This window comes from Carcharodon carcharias, chromosome 15 (assembly GCF_017639515.1).
Source record: "Carcharodon carcharias isolate sCarCar2 chromosome 15, sCarCar2.pri, whole genome shotgun sequence".
Taxonomy (NCBI): Eukaryota; Metazoa; Chordata; class Chondrichthyes; order Lamniformes; family Lamnidae; genus Carcharodon; species Carcharodon carcharias.
In genome coordinates, this window is record NC_054481.1 from 39,165,454 (window position 1) to 39,183,184 (window position 17,731).

At 42.3% G+C, this 17,731-nt stretch overlaps 1 protein-coding gene across 1 annotated transcript in view; it reads right to left on the reverse strand.

Annotated features, from left to right (window-relative positions):
- Positions 1–12,069: 12,069 nt before the first annotated feature.
- tex2l (testis expressed 2, like) overlaps positions 12,070–17,731 on the reverse strand; it is a 91,094-nt gene continuing 85,432 nt past the window's right edge. The window contains exons 10-11 of the mRNA XM_041206922.1: positions 13,573–13,693; positions 12,070–12,207 (exon numbers count right to left, since the gene is read on the reverse strand). Of these exons, the coding sequence (XP_041062856.1) occupies positions 12,070–12,207; positions 13,573–13,693 (259 nt within the window). The remainder of the gene's footprint in view (positions 12,208–13,572; positions 13,694–17,731) is intronic.

Genomic DNA, 17,731 nt, shown 5'->3' on the forward strand with positions numbered 1-17,731 from the left:
AACAGGGTTTTGAATATTGCTGAAAAGAGAGACATGTTGCTGAAGCTTTTTGACTTGCACTCATCAGGACAAATGCAAGAATGACAAATTTCAAATGATCACAACAATTTATACAAAAGAAGTTGGCAAGTCAACTCTGATTGGCCAAGGCATTACCATAGAGAAAGCAACAGGGAACTATAGGCTTCCCATGCTTCTGGATAATTCAAAAAAGGTACAAGGCTTGAACAAATTCCTTTTGTTTGCAGGGAACAGTGTTTAATAGGTGGATATCGATTTACTGAATCAGGCAGCAGAAGACATTCTGTGAATCATAACTATTTTATTGTTAAACTATAGTTCAGTACAAATACCAGTTTCCACTCTTCCCTTCTGATCCTTTCCCTGTCCAGAAGCAAAAACCCCCTTACTGGGGAAAACCCAGCTCTCAAGTGGGTGGAAGGCTATTGGGGATAGGTGGGAGGTTACAGTCAGATCAGCCATGATCTCATTGAAAAGCGGAGCAGGCTTGAAGGGCCGAGTGGCCTACTCCTGCTCCTAATTCGGACGTAGGTTCTCTGAACTCCAGTTTCTCCAAATCTGTCTTTCTCCTGTAGCACAGTTTCACTGTGCAATTTTTTTCCCTCAGTCTCTGAACAGTTTCTCTGGCTTTGTACAACAAAACTACCTTGCATTTACACAGCACCATAACAAATATCAGAATTATTTAGGATTTGTCCCTCTTTGACATTTTTGAACAGAAGGTCCCATTGCTTTTCAGTATTGGTATTTGTGGAGTTGTTGGCAGTCAATTAATGCTTTTGTCTCCATGAGCCATGTTTAAATGATATACCTCCTCAGCCTTTCTTTTTGACTGAATCAGCTTAGTTATGTGTCAGGGTATGACAGCAGCTCTACACCAGGATCCTTTATCATCCGCTTGCTTGTTTTGCTGCCCCTATGAATCAGAGGTTTACTGACCAGCTCTCGTCATCAGTGGTTTTGCAAAAGTTAGGCGGGTGACGTTTTCTGCTAAATAAGACATTGAGTCAGGTTGTAATCCCAGTCTTATATTGTGGATGGTTGGAATAACACCGAGGGATTCTGTAAGACTGGTCAACCCCTCCCCACCAACTCTTGTGTTACATTAGCCTGACCAAATATGTTTTGGGATTTGAAGTTGCTTTTGTCATAAATGGACGTTGTGGTTTTAGATCACTGAAACCCAGATCCTGAGATATATCCAGTGAGATTTTAATGGACTGGATGGAGATATTTTGCACTGAAGTCCCACAGGAGCAGCTTATTGCTTCCAAATTGTAGGGATCTCCTGAATAGCTCCCAAGATGGCAAAGATATTGATGGACAGCAGAGAGATACAATACATAGGTCCCTATGTCAGGTAAACTTTGGTACATACTCCAGTCCACAGTTGGTACTCAGTTTCACTGTACCCCAGGCTGCAGTGTATGAGGAGGGCTGTTCAGTTTCTTTTCCTGTCTGTATTATTGCTTCAGGGAACTCCAAATCTATGAAATTTAATCTCCCACATATTTGCTCAATTTGAGTGAAATCGATCTATAAACCAGCATGTTTAATGAGCAACTTCACCTCCAAGAACATTTTGGGATACAGCATATGAGTAATTTGAATCATGATATGTGGTAGCATTCTTTGGAGCAGCAAGTGACTTTGGAACTATGGATCCCACAAAGCTCCCCATTAGTGGAAGTGGCAACCAAGATGAACTTGGTCTTTTTATTTTGTCTAGCAACTCCTATACTCCTATGAAATGAATCAGTTTAATTAAACATTTCCAATAAATTTCATTGTAACTCATTCGAAAATATGAAATAGGAGCAGGAGTAGGCCATTCTGCCACTGGAGCCTGCTCCGCCATTTAATAAGATCATGGCTGATCTGTTTGTGTTTTGAGTTCCACATTCCCATCTACCTCCAATAACCTTTGAATCCCTTGCTTAACAAGAATCTATCTACCTCTGCCTTAAAAATATTCAATGACCCACCTCCACTGTCTTCTGAAGCAGAGTTCCAAAGTCGCACGACCCTCTGAGAGACAAAAATTCTCCTCATCTGTGCCCTAGAAGGCCGGCCCCTAATTTTAAAACTGTGCCCCCTAGTTCTGGACTCACTACAAGAGGCAACATCCTTTCCACGTCCACCTTGTCGAGACCATTCAGGATCTTACATACTTCAATGAAGTCACCCCACATTCTTCTAAACTCCAGTTTGTCTAACCTTTTCTCATAAGAAAACCCTCTCATTCCAGGTATCAACCTAGTAAACATCCTCTGAATCACCTACAATGCATTTACATCCTTCTTTAAATAAGAAGACTAAAACTGCACACAGTATTCAAGATGTGGTCTCACCAATGTCCTGTATAACTGAAACATAACATCCTTACCTTTATAAAAACAGAATTACCTGGAAAAACTCAGCAGGTCTGGCAGCATCGGCGGAGAAGAAAAGAGTTGACGTTTCGAGTCCTCATGACCCTTCGACAGAACTTGCGTTCGAGTCCAAGAAAGAGTTGAAATATAAGCTGGTTTAAGGTGTGTGTGTGGGGGGGGGGAGAGATAGAGAGACAAAGAGGTGGAGGGGGGTGTGGGGGTGTGTGGTTGTAGGGACAAACAAGCAGTGATAGAAGCAGATCATCAAAAGATGTCAACGACAATAGTACAATAGAACACATAGGTGTTAAAATTAAAGTTGGTGATATTATCTAAACAAATGTGCTAATTAAGAATGGATGGTAGGGCACTCAAGGTATAGCTCTAGTGGGTTTTTTTATATATATAATGGAAATAGGTGGGAAAAGGAAAATCTTTATAATTTATTGGAAAAAAAAGGGAAGGGGGAAACAGAAAGGGGGTGGGGATGGGGGAGGGAGCTTACGACCTAAAGTTGTTGAATTCAATATTCAGTCCAGAAGGCTGTAAAGTCCCTAGTCGGAAGATGAGGTGTTGTTCCTCCAGTTTGCGTTGGGCTTCACTGGAACAATGCAGCAAGCCAAGGACAGACATGTGGGCAAGAGAGCAGGGTGGAGTATTGAAATGGCAAGCGACAGGGAGGTTTGGGTCATTCTTGCGGACAGACCGCAGGTGTTCTGCAAAGCGGTCGCCCAGTTTACGTTTGGTCTCTCCAATGTAGAGGAGACCACATTGGGAGCAACGGATGCAGTAGACTAAGTTGGGGGAAATGCAAGTGAAATGCTGCTTCACTTGAAAGGAGTGTTTGGGTCCTTGGACGGTGAGGAGAGAGGAAGTGAAGGGGCAGGTATTGCATTTTTTGCGTGGGCATGGGGTGGTGCCATAGGAGGGGGTTGAGGAGTAGGGGGTGATGGAGGAGTGGACCAGGGTGTCCCGGAGGGAGCGATCCCTATGGAATGCCGATAAGGGGGGTGAAGGGAAGATGTGTTTGGTGGTGGCATCATGCTGGAGTTGGCGGAAATGGCGGAGGATGATCCTTTGAATGCGGAGGCTGGTGGGGTGATAAGTGAGGACAAGGGGGACCCTATCATGTTTCTGGGAGGGAGGAGAAGGCGTGAGGGCGGATGCGCGGGAGATGGGCCGGACACGGTTGAGGGCCCTGTCAACGACCGTGGGTGGAAAACCTCGGTTAAGGAAGAAGGAGGACATGTCAGAGGAACTGTTTTTAAATGTAGCATCATCGGAACAGATGTGACGGAGGCGAAGGAATTGAGAGAATGGGATGGAGTCCTTACAGGAAGCAGGGTGTGAGGAGCTGTAGTCGAGATAGCTGTGGGAGTCGGTGGGTTTGTAATGGATATTGGTGGACAGTCTATCACCAGAGATTGAGACAGAGAGGTCAAGGAAGGGAAGGGAAGTGTCAGAGATGGACCACGTGAAAATGATGGAGGGGTGGAGATTGGAAGCAAAATTAATAAATTTTTCCAAGTCCTGACGAGAGCATGAAGCGGCACCGAAGTAATCATCGATGTACCGGAGAAAGAGTTGTGGAAGGGGGCCGGAGTAGGACTGCAACAAGGAATGTTCCACATACCCCATAAAGAGACAGGCATAGCTGGGGCCCATGCGGGTACCCATAGCCACACCTTTTATTTGGAGGAAGTGAGAGGAGTTGAAGGAGAAATTGTTCAGTGTGAGAACAAGTTCAGCCAGACGGAGGAGAGTAGTGGTGGATGGGGATTGTTCGGGCCTCTGTTCGGTACATCGATGATTACTTCGGTGCCGCTTCATGCTCTCGTCAGGACTTGGAAAAATTTATTAATTTTGCTTCCAATCTCCACCCCTCCATCATTTTCACGTGGTCCATCTCTGACACTTCCCTTCCCTTCCTTGACCTCTCTGTCTCAATCTCTGGTGATAGACTGTCCACCAATATCCATTACAAACCCACCGACTCCCACAGCTATCTCGACTACAGCTCCTCACACCCTGCTTCCTGTAAGGACTCCATCCCATTCTCTCAATTCCTTCGCCTCCGTCACATCTGTTCCAATGATGCTACATTTAAAAACAGTTCCTCTGACATGTCCTCCTTCTTCCTTAACCGAGGTTTTCCACCCACGGTCGTTGACAGGGCCCTCAACCGTGTCCGGCCCATCTCCCGCGCATCCGCCCTCACGCCTTCTCCTCCCTCCCAGAAACATGATAGGGTCCCCCTTGTCCTCACTTATCACCCCACCAGCCTCCGCATTCAAAGGATCATCCTCCGCCATTTCCGCCAACTCCAGCATGATGCCACCACCAAACACATCTTCCCTTCACCCCCCTTATCGGCATTCCATAGGGATCGCTCCCTCCGGGACACCCTGGTCCACTCCTCCATCACCCCCTACTCCTCAACCCCCTCCTATGGCACCACCCCATGCCCACGCAAAAAATGCAATACCTGCCCCTTCACTTCCTCTCTCCTCACCGTCCAAGGACCCAAACACTCCTTTCAAGTGAAGCAGCATTTCACTTGCATTTCCCTCAACTTAGTCTACTGCATCCGTTGCTCCCAATGTGGTCTCCTCTACATTGGAGAGACCAAACGTAAACTGGGCGACCGCTTTGCAGAACACCTGCGGTCTGTCCGCAAGAATGACCCAAACCTCCCTGTCGCTTGCCATTTCAATACTCCACCCTGCTCTCTTGCCCACATGTCTGTCCTTGGCTTGCTGCATTGTTCCAGTGAAGCCCAACGCAAACTGGAGGAACAACACCTCATCTTCCGACTAGGGACTTTACAGCCTTCTGGACTGAATATTGAATTCAACAACTTTAGGTCGTAAGCTCCCTCCCCCATCCCCACCCCCTTTCTGTTTCCCCCTTCCCTTTTTTTTCCAATAAATTATAAAGATTTTCCTTTTCCCACCTATTTCCATTATATATATAAAAAAACCCACTAGAGCTATACCTTGAGTGCCCTACCATCCATTCTTAATTAGCATTCGTTTAGATAATATCACCAACTTTAATTTTAACACCTATGTGTTCTATTGTACTATTGTCGTTGACATCTTTTGATGATCTGCTTCTATCACTGCTTGTTTGTCCCTACAACCACACACCCCCACCCCCCCCCCCACCTCTTTGTCTCTCTATCTCTCCGCCCCCCCCCCCACACACCTTAAACCAGCTTATATTTCAACTCTTTCTTGGACTCGAACGCAAGTTCTGTCGAAGGGTCATGAGGACTCGAAACGTCAACTCTTTTCTTCTCCGCCGATGCTGCCAGACCTGCTGAGTTTTTCCAGGTAATTCTGTTTTTGTTTTGGATTTCCAGCATCCGCAGTTTTTTTGTTCTTATCCTTACCTTTATGTTCAATTCCTCTTGTAATAAAGGATAACATCCCATTAGCCTTCTTAATTACCTGTGTACTAACTTTTTGCGATTCATGCAAAAGAACACCTAGGTCCCTCTACACCTCAGAATTCTGTAGCCATTCTCCATTAAGTAATACTCTGCTTTTTATTCTTCCTGCTAAAGTGAACAACTTCACATTTTCCCACATTATACTCCACCTGCCAGATTTTTGCCCACTCATTCAACCTATCTATACCCATCTGCAACCTCCTTATGTCCTCTTCACAACATACTTTCCTACCTATCTTTGTGTCATCTGCAAATTTAGCTACCATGCCTCTGCTTCCCTTATCCACGTCATTGATATAAATTGTAAAAAGTTGAGGTTCCAGCATAGGCCCCTGCGGGACTGCACTCGCTACATCCTGCTAATCAGGAAAAGACCCATTTACACATACATTCTGTTTTCTGCCAGCCAGCCAATCTTCTATCCATACTAATATGTTACACCCTACACCATGAGCTTTTATTTTCTGCAGTAATCTTTGATGTGGCACCTTATCAAATATCTTCCTGAAGCCCAAGTACAGTACATCTACAGGCTCCCCTTTATCCACAGTGCATGTTACTCCTTCAAAGAACTCTAATAAATTGGTTTAACATGATTTCCCTTTCACAAAACTATGCTAACTCTTCCCAATTACCTTGAGTTTTCCTAAGTGCCCAGCTATAACCTCTTTAATGATTGATTCTAACACCTTCCCCAGGACAGACATCAAGTTAACTGGCCTATAGTTTCCTGCCTCCCTCCCTTCCTGAATAGAGGAGTTATATTTGCTACTTCTAGTCTGATGGAACCTTTCTAGAATTTTGGAAAATTAACACCAACGTGCCTACTACCTCATTTGCCACCTCTATTAAGATCCTCGGATGAAGCCCATCAGGACCTGAAGACTTGTCAGCCCACAGCTCCATCAGTTTGCTCAGTACCGCTTCCCTAGTGATTGTAATTTCACCAAGTTCCTTTCTCCCTTCCACCTCCTGATTTACAGCTATTATTTGAGTGTTATTTGTATCCTCTATAGTGAAGACAGAAGTAAAATATTTGTTCATTTCATCCACCATTTCCTTATTATCCACTATTAACTCCCCACTGTCACTCTCTAGAGGACCAACACTCATTTTACTTACTTTTTTCCTTTTTAAATGCCAGTAGAAACTCTTGCTAACCATTTTTATATTTCTAGCTAGCTTCCTCTCATACACTAATTCCTTTCTCCTCATCAACCTTGTAGTCATTCTCTGCTGTTCTACATATTCTGACCAATCATCTGACCTGCCACTCATCTATGCGCAGTTATATGTTTTTTCCTTAAGGTTGATGCTTCCCTTAAATTCTTTAGTTAACCACAGATGGTGAGTCCTCCATTCAGAATTTTCCTTCATGGTATGAATATACTTATTCTGAGTATTCTGAAAAATCCATTTATATTTCTGTCACTGCTCCTGTATTGATTTATCCCCTAACCTGATATCTCAGTTGACTTCAGCTGGTTCAGCCTTCATGCCCACATAGTTGTCCTTATTTAAGTTCAAAATACTAGTCTGAGACCCGCTCATCTCCCTTTCAAACTGGATGTAAAATTCAATCAAATTGGCCAGAATTTTGATGTCGGCATGCAGGGGTGGGCTCAGCACACCGAAGCGTAAAATAACATGTGGTGATGTCTGATGTGCGTCCTAATGTCATTGCGCATCATTTAGATCTTTCGTTCGGCAGGTGGGTGCCAGAGGCAACTATGCACCCACCAGACTGTCAAAGGCCTGTTAAGGCCATTAGGAAACTAATTTAGATAATTAACGGGGCTGCCTGTTCAACTTTAAGGTTGGCGAGAAAGCGAGGAGCCCAAGCGGCCTATGCATTTTTCAGGAAACCTCATCCACGGGCGGGATGAGGTTTCCTGAAGGTTTTATTGAATAAATGATTTTTTTTTTCACAATTCATAAACATGTCCCAGCTCATGTGGCACTGTCACATGAGGGGAAATGCCTAAATGATTTTTATCTCTCTTAATTAAAAAATTTTCAAATGAACTTAATCTCCCTGAGGCAGTTCCGTGCCTCAGGGAGATTTCTGCACTCTTTTGTGTGCATGCACAGGCCCCGACTCTCCCTCCTCCCCCTGCCCGCACAGGTAGCGCTAAGTGTTACCAGCCGAGCATCACACTGGGTGGACCTTAATTGGCCCGCCCACGTAAAATGGCGGCATGCAGCCGATCACAGGCGGCGATCAGATCCGCGCCCACCCGCTCCTGACCGGCCTACCCGATAGGCAAAAAATCCTGCCAATTGTGATTGCTGCTATCTAGGGGTTCCTAGGTAACACTCTTGTGCATCTGATAAAGGACTTTTTTCCACCTACAAAATACTGCCATAATAAAGAGGAAAGATAGATAGAAATAAACACAGAATGAACCATTGCCAGTGCCATATGCTTAATGATATCAACAGGTTCACATAGGGAGAGAACACACAGAACTGCAGGATTTCCTGGGCATCAGTAGCACCAGTAAATAAGTTTACTCTAGTATCACACATTGAACCTTTTGAAATACATAGTTTGCACGAATAACTTTTCGTTTTATTTAAAAAAAAACATGCACGCCTGTCAACCATCTTTCCTTACACAAATGTCTTTTGGCAGTAGACCACTAATATGAAGAGAATTCTTTAAAAAATGCTATTACTGTACCAGTGACTTAATCAGGATTATTGCACTTAACACGGTGGCTTGTTATTCTCATATTTCAATAAAGAATACATGATAAATAAGCAAAACATTTCATTGTACAAATACTGTGACATGCATTAACAAAAGAGGGAAGTGTTTTCAGTTTGTACCAAAAATGCAAAGGGTTTACACTATCACATTTCTATCCTTTGTAACAGAAGAAGCTGTCCAATAAAGTATTATAAATAGTTACACGAATATTTAGGGTACACAATGATTTTAAAAATAGCCCCTGCACTCTGACTTTCTGGCAGGTCATTTATCATGCAGGCGTTCTTGATGAATATGTACGGTGGCTTAGAATGAGCACAAATCCCACCACTAAGCTCATCTGAACTTGGGCTATTCCATTTCAACAAAGCGTAAATCACTTTACTAAGTCTGCGTTCTGGTAAATTCCTGCTGCCAGTGTGTTTTTATTTCTGCGATGAAATAGAAACGTGTGCACCGAAGCAGATCTTTCAGTCCACAGGGGGTGGGGTGGTGGGGTGGGTTGTGGGGGTGGGGTGGAGATGGGAGGGCAGAATAGCTTTTGCAGCCGAATTTGACAAAAATTTGATGAGACCCTTCCATACTGCGCCTGCAATCCATAGATCCTGGTGGGAGGATTCAGATCACTTGGCTGCAGATAATGCTGGAAGATAATCTTTTTACTGGTAAACTGTGGGATTTATGTTGTTTAAGCTCCATCAGAATCTACATGAACGCTTGATGTTCTTTCAACCTAGTCTCTTATCAACTTGTCCTGGAGTTCTCTGGGCTTCAGTAAGTTGACTGCATTTGTTCAGAGACAGAGGGAGAGTTCCCTCCATTATCAGCCAATTTAAGTGGATTGCTCAGCAACTTTGAGGCTGTTAAGCATATTCATGGGTTTCCATGCATCTTGGACACTCAGATGCCCAATCTAAAAATTATGCTCCATTTTGCGTCACAAATATCATGAGGAGGAAAATGAGACTGGAGTTTGGGTGGGAGTTTCAACTCCTGGTCTGAAAAGAGGCCTAGCAAGTGGTCAGACCGTCTGGGAGTAGCAGTGAGTGGCCCAGCTGAATTTAGTGGCAAACAGCAGGGAAATAAAGGAGGGAAACCGTGAAAAGTTGAGTTACCTGGAGGTGGCCTCTGTTAATTCATTCTGAAGTCAGATGGTGACATAGGAAACCAGACGCCAATCTTCTACTTAATACCAGATTTATTTACAGAATGCTACATTACAAATGTCTGCCTCCCTCCACTAACAAACATGCAGTATCCCAAAACAATTAACCCAATTAACTAATGAGCCAGTCCATTCAGGGAGTCCGGGTTAGTGTGGGAATTTGCTTAAGTCTCTGTTTATACTCTTGAGTACATCTATAAAATAAAATAGACTATTTAGCAAATTAAAGGGGCACTGTAATAAAAGATAAAACTTCAAAGTTATCTTATATAATTAAATTAAAATGTTGTTTCTGGGACTGATAAGTTATTTTTAAATGTTCTTTTTGAAAACCAATAAATCAATAAAAATGAACTGATAAAAGGGATGACGGGCCTTTATGGGGCACTGTAACACAAATAAAAGGAAACTTAGCTGATTAAAATAAAACGGTTGTTCTGGGGCTGATGATGACCTCCAGCCTCCGCAGTGCCCACCAGGTGTGGAAAGCAGTCTCTCTTAGTATGCTCTTTTAAAACAAAATGATAAATTAATAAAATAGCAAATTAATGAGGTGACAGCCCCTGATGAGGCAATGTAACAAAAACAAAACTTCAAAGGAAACTTAGAAAATTAAATTAGAATGGTGTTCCTGGGGCTGAAGATGCATTCCAGCCCCCTGTAGTACCAACTGGTCATGGAAGGCAGACTGTCTTTATATGTGCTCAAGGTACTGAATCAATCAATGCCCTCCACCTGTATATCCTTAACCTTAATAATACAATTAGCATTCCATTAAATGCCTGAGTCCAAATAAGTGCTGAAATGGGGGAGGCTGGGTGTTCTGGAGTAATCAGTGCTTTGGGACGTGATGAAGGGGTAGTGGAGTTTGGTGGTGGGGTTGCCGAGTCCACACAGAAGCCTACACTTCCCTTGTGGGACCCAGAGGAGTACTCATAATCCTCCTGGTCCCACAAAGGAAAGTTTAAAACTTAGCTTATAGACTGCCCCAGTAACCCCGTTCTTCCCCATTCCAAAACATACTTTGGGCCCAGCAGGTTCCTCAAGGCAGCTTGACTTTACACTGCTTCCTTCCCTGTTTTCCCTGCTGTTGGTCATTAAAATCAGCTGGGCCACCCACTGACCACTTGCTAGGCCTGACATGGCAGCGATCTTGTAGACCTGAAAAACCCAGGTATTTTAAAATCAGAACTCAGCAGATGAAGTGGGTAAATTGATTCCACCCATCAGAAACTGGCACGAAGAGTTAAAGCGTAAGGAACAGGAGAAGCGAAGGTTTATTTTTGTTCTGGGGAAGGATGGAGAATGTTCTGGAAAAGGTTTATTTTTGTTCTGGAGAAGGATGGTCATTGCATTCAAGATAAACTTCTTCGAAATCTATAAATTTAGCATTAAATCATTAAAAATTGCAAATAAGCTTATAGATTTTAAGTAATAATTCTTATCCTTTTCTTTCCCTTGAAAGCATTTAAACACACCCATCAGAGGCTAAATACGTTGAGACTGTGCTAACCAAAAATAGCAACAATCGGCACCAATTCCTGAATGGTGACTAAAAAACCTCTGGGTCAAGAGGAGATAAACAATTGAGGGTTGACTGGCATCCTGTCACCTCTCCTGGACAGTGTGGGTGGATGTATGTGTTGGGTGAGTACAGAAGTTATGAAACTGTTCATGGTTAAGCTAAAAAGAAACACTTGTAATTACCTTTCACACCCTTAAGATGTCCCAAAACATTTCATGCAAATGAAGTAACTTTGAAGCATAGTCACAGTTGTAATGTAGGCAGTGTGGGAGCCAATCTGTGAAAGAACTTTCAATGCTGCCAAACCTGCTTTACCTGCACCTTCGGTTTTTATTTCAGATTTCCAGCATCTGCAGTATTTTGCTTTTATATCAATATTCAATATGACACAAGAAAAAATGGACACCTGAGATAAGAACTGTAGGGTTCCTGGTATCCGTGGCACTCGATGCCCTGCATAAATCACCACTGTCAGGAGCAGAGGGAAGGAAAGGGATACATTTCAGGTAGGAAAATACACAATTGAAATCCTCTGGAATAAACTGGGATGTTGCAAGTACTAACTCTCTATTTAGTGCCTCAATACATTCTGAATGTTACACATGGAGGAACCATTCACACATACATAGCTACCAAAGAACATGTACCAAAGGCGGCAGAAATTCAAAAAGGAGTCTGGTTGGTCAGATTTGGTGCTCCATTTGTATTTTGCAAGCATAATGGGCAGTGGGGAAAAAAAATGACTTTTCTTGGCAGACTTCAGTAGAAAAATAAAATCACCATTCCCGAAACTTTCTTGCCATTTCCAAGAACCAGTTCTTAGAATCTGTCTGTAGAATCAAAGGATGCTTCTGCAGTGACTTCCCCTGGAGATTGCTTGGACTGGTCTGGTTTATTGAGGCCAGAGTGCATGATGGGAATATAGACATCGTCCATATTTGGCATCACAAAAACTTTCTGTAATTAAAAACATTCAGTGGATTAGGATTACAGAAAATAAACTTTAATTCATGGGACGTGCCTATTACTACATAATACCATAGTAAAGTATCTCAGGCATGACAAGATCTTTGGTCCATCATAGCCTATCTTTCAATTATCCCTTTCCCTTCTGTAAGATAAGTCATCATTCAAAATTAGATTGAATCTGTGGATGTAAGGAATAACGTAAGATGGGAGCAGGGTGAGTATATGTGATTAAAGTCTATTTGCTCTCCCGGAAATTAAACACCAAGACTGATTGTTTGGGCTGAGTGACCTGTTTTTTCCTATGTAAAGGGTTTAACTTGTCTCACTATGTGCAGTGCACTTTCCACTCCTGCAGAACTGCTGTAATGTCAACTTTGATGGTCCAGATGGCAGAAAATCTGCTCCCCCACCAGGTCCTGTTTTCTCAACTCTTAAATGGCTAGCATTCCAGGGAAAGAGCGCTTAAAGACACTCTGAAGCTCTCCTTGATGAACAACAGCACTGACATTGAGGAGCTTTCTACTAATCGCTCAGAATGGCGACAACATGTCCATCAAGCTGCATCATGTGTTGAGTCCCAACGTCTTAATGATTGAGGCACAGCGACAGCAGAGAGGGAAAGAACAGGAAGCAAATCCTGCACTCAGGATCCCACTACCTTGTGGGACATCTTGCCCCATGTACCCAAAGATCTCAGGTCAAGAACTGACCTATTCAGTCACATGAAGATCCGTGGCAGAAACTCACAACCCTGAGTAGACGAAATCCTTGAATTGAGTGGCAGCCGATGACAACTTTCTGTACAAAGGTGTCAACCAATACAAAGGGCAAAACTTAGCATCATCATCAAAAGAGCAAAATTATGCAGCTAGGAGAATTTTTTTCTCAGAGACGGTTGTTGGGACAGGGATTGCACAACTACCCTAACAGCACTGTGGGTGTACCTACACCACAGGGACTGCAGCAGTTCAAGAAGGCAGCTCACCAGCACCTTCTCAAGGGCAATTCGGGATGGATAACAAATTCTGGCCTAGCCAGTGACGCCCACACCCCATGAATGAATAAAAAAAAACTACCAAACTGTACTGGAGGCAGGAGAATGGATTTGAAAGAGAAGTAGATAATAATCTGAAAAGGAACAAGTAATTAAAAGAGTTTGGAGAAAGAGCAGAGAAACAGAACTAAATAGATTATTTTTTCAGAGAATTGGCATTAACATTATGGGCTGAATCCGGCTCCTTCCTGCTGCCAAATTCTAACGATTAAATGATTTTAAACATCACCTCAGCCCTCAGACTGTTAAAACATCAGGTTCCTGTTAACAGACAGAAATGCCTTGAAATTCCTTCCCACCTGAAACTCATGCTGCAATTTCTTCTCAATCCACTCAGTCACATGCGTGAAGGTTACTTCCCGTTCACCCAGCTTGGGTCGTACCTTAAATTCAAGTCGAGGAGGAGTCCGGAAGCTGTACCTAATTACAGAAAACATACATAGTATTCATAGCCTCCTTTCTCATTAAACTACTCAACCTGTTCTGACATTCTTGTTTTCGAACGCAGTTACATTGCCTATGCAAAGACAGTCATTTTCAACCTCAATTATTTTTGTACTGTTATTTCATTGCTAATAAAACATATGGAAACATTTTCGTTCTCCAAAAGTGGTGTCCCCCATATCTTGTATACAGATAAACGGCTAATTCTCAAATGCTTGAATTTTGCTATACCTGTTAGTCCAGCTTGTATCCTTTTTCAATAAAACACAACTCGTTCTTAAGGGATCGGATCTTTCACTCTGATCAGATGCGGTAAAACAAAGACTATGACTGGGCCCCTGTTTCAGTAATAAAACTGTTCAGTCCCTTGACGAAAAGGATTTCACTTTTTAAAGAATAAGCAGATTCACTTGTACTAAGAATGACTTCAGAACCTCACGACTAAACTCACAATCAAAAGACATAAAATTATTACTAATGTAATAAGGGCTCTGGCTCACTTTGAGCTTAGGTACAGAAGATACAGAGGAAAACTGTGCAATAGTTGTAGTGGATCAAAATTCAAGGAATGATTAGGAAACAGCAGTAAAAATATACATAGGGCAGAATTTCTCGTCCCATGGGCGGGCATGGGCCCGCCCGGAACAGGAGTGAAATAACGTGCGATGACATTGGGCGAGTCTCCTGACGTCATCGTGCACTCTTGCGATATTTCACTCGGCAGGCGCGAGCGAGAGCGCGGCAGCGCGCCCTCTGACAAATAAGAGGCCCATTAAGGCCCTGAATCAATTAATTAAACTGAATTTTCCCCTGCCTTTCCATCCACAGGTGGGATGGAGTATCGGACAGTAAAAAAAAAAAATAATTTTTAAAACTCATTTCTAACATGTCCCTGCTCATGTGATAGAGTTATATGAGGAGATATGTTTTCCTTATTTTTGAAATCTTTAGTTTTAATGTTAAAAATTTTCAGTTCCCTGAGGCAGCTCTGTACTTTCAGGGAGCTTTCAGTGAGTGCAACCCCGTTCATGCGCACACTTCAGCACTCACGCTTCTCCCACTTTAGAATTAGACAGCATCAGGTACAGAGCACCTGGCTGTCAAATGGCTTATAGTTAATGAAAAGCTGCCTCATGTGGCACTTTGCCAACAGACCAGGTTGCTTAGGTTTGTTTCCCATGGTTATGGAATGATAGTATGGGTAGCACAATTAGCCTCAGCATCCCATGATTCAAGCTCACTATTAAGTAACTCATGGAATTTCTGCATATTTGGAAGGTGAATGAAGATAGTTGAACATGATGGCCCTTATAGTGCAGTAGTATTATAGTATTATCTTGAGAGTCAGCAGACAAAACATAATACACACTTTTATCTGGAAGGATTGCATATCAATGATGTATTTAATTGTCCCTGTTAGCTACATTGTTAAAAATATGTGATTAATTCCTGAGTAATAAGAAGTAGTTAGATAAATGCACTGCCTAGGATCTGAATCTTGGTGCAACAACTCTTGTTTAACAAAACTGAATACTGAAGGAGGTTGTGGTTTTAATCTGTCACTGCGGGAAATAGTTTAGGTAGATCAGATTTGATTAATTGGGAAGAATGTTTTAAAAATAATTCCTTTTGAAGCTTGGACATCCAATCTGCATGAGAAACATTGTTCTCTGTTCTTCAGTTTTCCTACCTTGGCGTGCCACCAAATGTGTTAAAAGCTGACAGGAAGCCTGTGTTTCATTAATGCTTGTTATCATGGATTCAAATGTGAAAGATAGTAGTGAGATGGTGGCATAGTGGTATTGTCATTAGACTAATAATTCAGAAACGCAGGCTAATACCTCCAGGGGAAATGGGATCAAATCCCACCATGGTAGCAGGTGGAATTTAAGTTCAATTAGTAAAAATCTGGAACGTAAAGCTAGGTATCAGTAATGGTGGCTATGAAGCTATTATCAGTTGTTGTAAAAAAGAAATATCCAGTTCATTGATGCCCCTGCTCTGGCCTACATGTGACTCTACAGCAATGTATGTGGTTGACTCTTAACAGCCATCTGAAATGACAAAGCAAGCTACTCAGATCAAGTACAATTAAGGCAACAAATTCTGGCTTTGCAGTGAAAGAAAAAGAACTGCTCAGAGTTTTTATTGTTTTGAAGCAAATATTTTTAAATATGGTGCATGTTGCATTCTAGCTGCTGATTCATTATTGCTTCTGTATAATTTTACTTCTTGCAATAAATCTGACTAATAGATTCCATAAGGCTTGTCAATGTCATGGTGTCCACTGGAGAAATCCAGAGAACAGTTAGTGGCTGTATGATCTCTAATGTACACCTTAGTGGTACTTTTTTTAATACATTAATTTTCAGAATGAGGGCATCTCTATCAAAGCCTGCATTTATTGGCCAATTTTGCTTTGAACATCAGAATCGCAGAATCTTTACAGTGCAGAAGGAGGCCATTCAGCCCAACAAGTCTGCACTGGCTCTCTGAAAGAGCATTCTACCTAGCCACACTCCCCGACCTTATCCCTGTAACCTTGCACATTCTTTCTCTTCAGATAGCAATCTAATTCCCTTTTGAATGTTTCAATCGAACCTGACCACCACCATTTCAGGAAGTTCGTTTCAGATTCCAACCACCCTTTGGGTGAAAAAATTTTTCCTCACACCACTATTACTCCTTTTGCCAATTATTTTGAATCTGTGCCCTCTAGTTCTTGATGTTCTCTTGAGTGGGAACAGTTTCTCACTATTTATCCTGTCCCTATCCCTCAGGAGCTTTAATATCTCTATCAAGTCTCCTCTCGGCCTTCTTTTCTCCAAGGAAAACAGTCCTAACGTCTCCAATCTATCCTCATAGCTGCAGTTCTTCATCCCTGGAATTATTCTTGTGAATCTCCTCTGTACTCTCTCCAAAGCCTTCACATCCTTCCTCAAGTATGGCACCCAGAACCAGATGCAGTACTCCAAATGAGGCCTAACTAGTGTTTTACACAAGTTCAACATGACCTCCTTACTCTTGTACTCAATGCCCCTATTAATAAAGCCTCAGATGCTATATGCTTTATTAGCTGCCCTCTCAACATGCCCTGCCATCTTCAAATGCTTATGTACATATACACTGAGGCCCCTCTGTTCCTGCACCTCCTTTAATAGTTAACATGAATAAGAGGAATTGAGAAGAGCCTTGGATTGTAACAGTGGGTTGGAGGCAATGAAACTATGTGCTAGCATGAACATGGGGAGAATATTTTGAAAGAAAAAAATGATTTTGCCAGCTATTTCTCATTCTGTGAATGGCTATACTGTATTTAAATGTAAATGTAAATATACATTTTTGACATTTAATAATTCGACAAGGTTCATAAATTCAGACTAACTTGAAAATAAATTGAAGCTCTTTATTGTATTTTAAGTGTAATTTCTCCAATTTTAATGACCATGCTTATTTCCTTTTCACTAATTGTTTCATTTCTGAAGTTCCAGATACAAGCCTGATGGTTGCTTTTTAAGCTATATCCTTGACTTGATAAGTGTGGGCACTACACTTTGAAGGCTCTTTGGTGCTTTATTTGTTTGCAAGGTCAGTACATTTCAATTTATTTCACCCATTCCATTTGAGTGCACACAGTTGCTGTAGGCATATCGATTGGTAATGCAAGGGAGCAGCAGCTGGTTCCCAGTCACATTCACTTTCTATTAAAGGTACTTAATGATTTACAGACCTCCCCAGGCCCAGTAAAACTGGGGCCTGAAAGCACAACTGGGATGCAAGGGTGATTTTCTCATTCATTTGGGGAGTTGCCACTTGCAGCGTCCAATGCTACTTCCGGGTGGTTGGAAAATATCATTCGTGTAGTTTCAGATGTGTTGAGTCCTTCTGTTCAACACTCGTAAGGAACTCCCCTTACCTGTTTGATAAAGGGTGAGCACTCACACACATGCTTGGCAGTTGTCTAATGGCCAACCTGTTGCTACAGTGCAAAAATAGAATTACCTGGAAAAACTC